At 42.8% G+C, this 5458-nt stretch overlaps 1 protein-coding gene across 1 annotated transcript; it reads left to right on the top strand.

Annotated features, from left to right (window-relative positions):
- Positions 1-651: 651 nt before the first annotated feature.
- On the top strand, positions 652-4406 carry LOC123255998 (tubulin polyglutamylase TTLL6-like; the record flags this gene model as incomplete). Its single annotated transcript, XM_044684699.1, has 3 exons — positions 652-877; positions 2510-2685; positions 4218-4406. Coding segments are annotated over 3 exons (591 nt in total), but the record flags the coding sequence as incomplete, so codon positions are not given.
- Between the last annotated feature and the right edge of the window lie 1052 nt (positions 4407-5458).

The following is a 5458-nucleotide window of genomic DNA, read 5'->3' as shown; positions in this document are numbered from 1 at the left end:
TCTGGATTTGAACCCAGAGGTTGTGGGTTCTAATTATGACTATCCCTTACTACCTGTATTAACTTTAGGAAAGTCACTTCTTGGTTTCATCATGGATAAAATGAGAGAATTAGATTAGACCTCTAAGGTTCCTTCTAGGTCTAAATCTATGATCCTGAAGATTCCAATGACTTTGGGGTGGGGTGGGGAGGGATTGGTTCTCTACATCTCCCTCAATCTGTAAGTATGATAACACTCATAGCTTTCTGATGTGGGCTGGTTTGCCACACTTTAGGCGACCTACTGCACCCGCATAAACTCTGAGGCTCACTATTTTGGTGCCACATTTATTTTTTATTTTTTATGTTTTATTTTATTTTATTCTTAATTTTTATTTTGAATATTTTCTTTGGTGCCACATTTAGAGTGGACACCTGGGTAGCTTTCCTCTTGAACTCATGATTTCAGGCAATCCCACAGCCTTAACCTCCCCCACTTGGTAGTGATAGTAGCTGCAAAACCACCTCTTTATCAGGACTCCAATATGTCTCTTCTCCTAGAGTTCTTCGGTTTTCCAGTTTTCAACATCTTTTGGTCTCCGTTCATTGCGGAAATCTCAGAGGACTAGAAGGTTATCTTCTCTTTCTCTATAATATGTGGTTTCTTTTGTAGAAAACTATCTACCTTCAATGCCTACATGGACAAACTTGGCTGTGACACAGTGAAAATGTGGCGAGATATTGAAGACATAATTATCAAGACCTTGATTACTGCTCACCCTATAATTAAGCACAACTATCACACCTGCTTCCCCAACCACATCATGAATAGCGCCTGCTTTGAAATTTTGGGCTTTGATATTCTACTGGACAGAAAACTTAAACCCTGGCTTCTGGAGGTAATCCAGTTCAACAAATTTTAAATAAGCATCTAGGTAAGAGATGGACGGGGAGTATGTATCCCTTGCCCTCTTTCTATTCAAGCTGTCAGTCATCCCTGGGACTTTTCCTTTTTTTTTTTTTTTTTTTTCACTTGGGTTGTTCTTCCAAACTCCCTAATATTTTATCTCTCAACGCCAATTCTGGGTCATCCCCTGTTCCCTTCTGCCCGCTTGGCTGGGAAGTGACCAGCAGAGGGGGATAGACTGCAGGAAATTAATAGAATTCCTCAAGTTGTCCACCCTGACCTGGAAATTCAAACCCAATTCCTGGCTTGGGAAAAATAGGTGAGCCTCAAGGATAGGCCTATCTCTGTACAAAGGAGGCTCCTGAGAAAGGGATATTCTTGATGAGGACTGTGGGTAGCAATGTCCTAGATCAAGCAAAGACAGAAAAAAGGGATAAAGCTGTTCTGTCTCCTTTCCCTTTCTGTTTTCATAGCTAATCTCTTCTTTCCTATACCCCGTTATCTGATATTTTAAAAAATATACTCAGACCCACTGTTTTCTTTTGTTGTTCAGTCGTTTCAGTCACCTCTGACTCCTCATGAGCCCATTTGGGATTTTCTTGGCAGAGATACTGGAGTGGTTTTGCAATTTTCTTCTCTAGCTCATTTTATAGATGTGGAAACTGAGGCCACCAGGGTGAAGTGACTTGCCCCAGGGTCACCCAGCTAGTAAGTGGTCTCTATATACACCCCCCCCTCAAAAAAGATACAAAGCAGAGAGAAAGTGAGTTAAATTAGAGGGCATTCCATAACTTTTTTACCCACTAAGACACAGTAAAATGAAATTAAAATTAACCCCCAAATGAAAATGTTGTCTCTTTCTTCCTCTACTCTTGTTAAGGCCCGCATTCTCTTCTCACACTCCCTTTTTGTCCCATAATAGCATCATCTGCTCCAAGATTTCAGGATAAGCCTTGGTGAAAAAAGGAGAGTAGTTTGTTGGGAAAGGATACTAGACTTGGAGTTAGGAGAGAGCTGGGTCTGAATCCCAGCTCTGACACTCACTAGTTCATATGACCAGGAGCAAGTCACTTACCTTTTCAGAACCTCACTTTCCCCATCTCTAAAATGGAGTCAATATTTGTGCTACCTACCTCTGTGAGTAAAGTATTTTATAAGCCTTAAAGTGCTTGTAAATGTAAGTGATTTTCCAGTAAGGGTGGCACATACCTGTAATCCCAGCTACTGAGAGAGGTAAAGATAGAAGGATCCCTTGTGCTTGGGAGTTCTGAGCTTGTTGGATGTCTGCCCTAAATCTGGGACTAATGTGGTTAGCTCCCAAGAGGAGGTTGGAGAAACTTGTCCACCAGGCTGCCTAAGGACAGATGAACCTGCCCAGGACAGAAACAGAGAAGGTCAAAGCTCCTATACTCATCAGTAGTGGGATCAGACCATGAGTAGCCCTTGTACTTCTTTCCAGCTTAGGTAAGATGGAGGGCACCTAGTCTTTTTTTAAAAAGTGAATTTTTATTGGTGGACTACTTGGAGGAATGGGGTGGGGGTTCCACTAATTTCTTCTTTTAGTAATTGTTCCCCTTTCCATTCTGGACTGCCTAAACTCCAATCCACCATCTTGCCCTCTCAGGTCAATCACTCTCCAAGTTTCTCCACTGACTCAAGGTTAGACAGAGAAGTCAAAGACAGTCTGCTTTATGACACCCTTGTCCTAATCAACCTGGGAGCCTGTGAAAAGAAGAAAGTACAAGATGAAGCACGGCGGAGGGCAAAATTTCTGCAGCATGTCCGTTCTAGGGAGATCAGGTATCCTCGTCAGGATAAGGAAAGGCAAGATAACCTTATTGCTCCTTCTCCCAACTTTCCAGTCCCAATTCCTCTTCCAGCTTTCCTAGGCATTTGTCCCACCCTCTTTCTGCACCCAGAAGTCCCAGTGCTGCCCACTTGTGGATCCCACTTCAGCAGCAGCCACAATTCTAATTCTAGACTTTTTTTATTTCTGTCTACACACACACACACCACACACACACACACACACACACACACACACACACACACACACACACTTAAGACTTTGTCCATCCTGTTTACATTCCTTCCTGGATTTCCTTTTTGTCCTCTGAAATGGCAATCTAGCAGACCTGACAATTTACCCCATCAATGCTTAGGCTGTACTGTTAGTTCTCCTAGCTTCTCTTTTAATTAGGGTCTTTTGGTCACAGTTTTTCAATCCCACAGAATAATCCTAATGGTAGGAGTTTTAGATTGGCATGGGACATCCCTCTCTTTTGTCTGAGGACAATCCTATTCCCAGAGCTGTCACATTGCATGACTTGTAACTCCTTGAAAGGAAAGCCTTTTTTTTTAAATTAGAGTGTGGGTAGGGGTGGGGAACAAGTAGAAATAAAAAAAAACCTTGGCCTGGCTATATATTCAGCAACATCCCTGGCTATGCCACTGAGCTTTGATTTTGCTGCTTTCAAGTAGCCTTCTAGTCTAGGGAAATCACATCATTTTAGAGCCAAAAGACTTTCAAGATATTATTAGGGGCAGCTAGGTGGCTCAGTTGATAAAGCCAAGCCTGGAGAACAAGAGATTCTGGTTTCAGCCCTAGTCAACAGATACTTCCTAGTTGTGTGACCCTGGGCAAGTCACTTAACCCCAATTACATAGCCCTTCCCTCTGTTGTATCTTGGAACCAATACTTAGTATCAATTCTAACACAGAAGGTAAGATTAAAAAAAAGATTTTCATCTCCAACTCCCTCAATTTACAGATGAAGGAAACTATACTCAAACTTTGAGTTAGTGGCAGGTCCAGGTCTAAAACCTAATGCTTTAGATTTTTTAGTCTTTTCATTTTTCCCTTTCCAGCTCTCATTTTCCAAGGGAGACTCTGAGGAAGAAGAATATTGTGTCTGTAAAAGCATGTCAGGTTCCTTAGAGATAGGTCCTTGAATTCAGGAAAACACAAGCCCTATTTAAGAGGGAGATGATTCCCCACCTCAAGAGAACTAAACCAAGGAAGGTTTAAAACATTTTATTTAGCTCTTTCTTTTTTGCCACTGTTACTTCTTTAAAACACTACACCTGAGAGAACATTTCCACCAGCAATAATGGTTATGGGTGGATGGTAGACCCAGCCAGGTAGTTTCAGAATCTTCCCATGAATGGGGTTGAAAACCTGAAAGACATCCATCTAAATCTCTCCATCATTTGATATCAGTGAAGTCTGACTTGGAGGAGGGGGAACTGGATGAAGTGACTTCCTGTAGTCCTGCCAGCTCCCCATCCCCTTCTGAGAAAATGTTGCGACTCCAACTCTTTGCTTCTCTCCAGGATTGAGGAATTAAAGAACTACCAGGCTGGGTGGCTGGAGAAAATTGAACGTTATGAGAAAGAAAAAAGTGGCGGCTTCCGGAGGATTTATCCAGAATTGGGGTCTGAAAAGTATCAGAAGTATTTTCATCACAGCAATTCACTCTTTCAAAACACAGTGGCCTCCAGAGCCCGGGAAGTACACACCCGGTATGGAAAGGAAAGCCAGGGCCATCCAAGGGTGGGCAAGGCAGCAGGGTATGACCCTGGGGTGGTCACTAATGTGTTCTGTGACCTCAGACCTTTCCTTGGTCTTTCAAGGTCTGACTTGGCCATAGTTTTCTTGTCATTGAAGTTGGTAGAAGAATACTTATCCCTCTGTCTCATAGGTCTCTTAGACAGACTGGAAAGTATAAAAATCTCAGGTTGTTAAATAGACAGGTACTTGTTTGTGGACACTTAACCCAGATGGACAACAGTGTAGACTTGGCTTAGGATCAATGTGTTGTATGACAAACAAGGATGTCTGTTGTTGGACATCTTTGTCCTCTGGGTTCCCTGTAATTGTCTTCTGTAGTCCACGCTCAGAATCAAGGATATGAGGCAGCTCCCCAGCTCCCCCTGCACGATAACTGGACTGAGGTATGAGGTTCCTATGGTTTCCCCATTTTCTGTCTCCCCAAGAGAAATTATTCCTAGGATTAGGAAATGGGGGGGGTGTATGGTATGTGTATATAGTGTGTGTATATATATGGGGGGTGTATATGTATGCATAAATACATATATACATATATATGATGTGGGTGTGTATGGTATGTGTGGTATATGTGTGTATATGGTGTGTATGGTGTGTGTATGGCATATGGGGGATGAGATGTGTATGTGTGTGATTGAAGCTGGGGATGGGAGAAGGGGTTGAGGAAGAAATGAATAACTCCTGTTTCTTGCTAGTAGATCTCTAGATTGCAGTGCTGATTGGCTTAGAGCCAGCTGTTGAGGATGGGACTACTCTGGGAGGAAAGGGGTGAAACCCAGTAGAACACTAGGTTCCCCTTTGTCCTGCCTCAATGAAAGCCCATCTTGAGTTGGAGGGGCCCTTCCCCCCCCCCCCAGTTGTTACCCACTAAGCCCAGTTGTCATTGTCTGTGATTAACAGGGTTATTCTTCACTTCTCTCTTTTAGTACAAAAAGCTTCATGGCATCCTCATTCTTTCCTCTGGTCACAGAGGATTCTTCTGACCCTGTTCCTTGATCAACTAATT

This window comes from Gracilinanus agilis, unplaced genomic scaffold (assembly GCF_016433145.1).
Source record: "Gracilinanus agilis isolate LMUSP501 unplaced genomic scaffold, AgileGrace unplaced_scaffold55183, whole genome shotgun sequence".
NCBI lineage: Eukaryota > Metazoa > Chordata > Mammalia > Didelphimorphia > Didelphidae > Gracilinanus > Gracilinanus agilis.
This window is presented reverse-complemented; position numbering and strand designations above follow the sequence as displayed.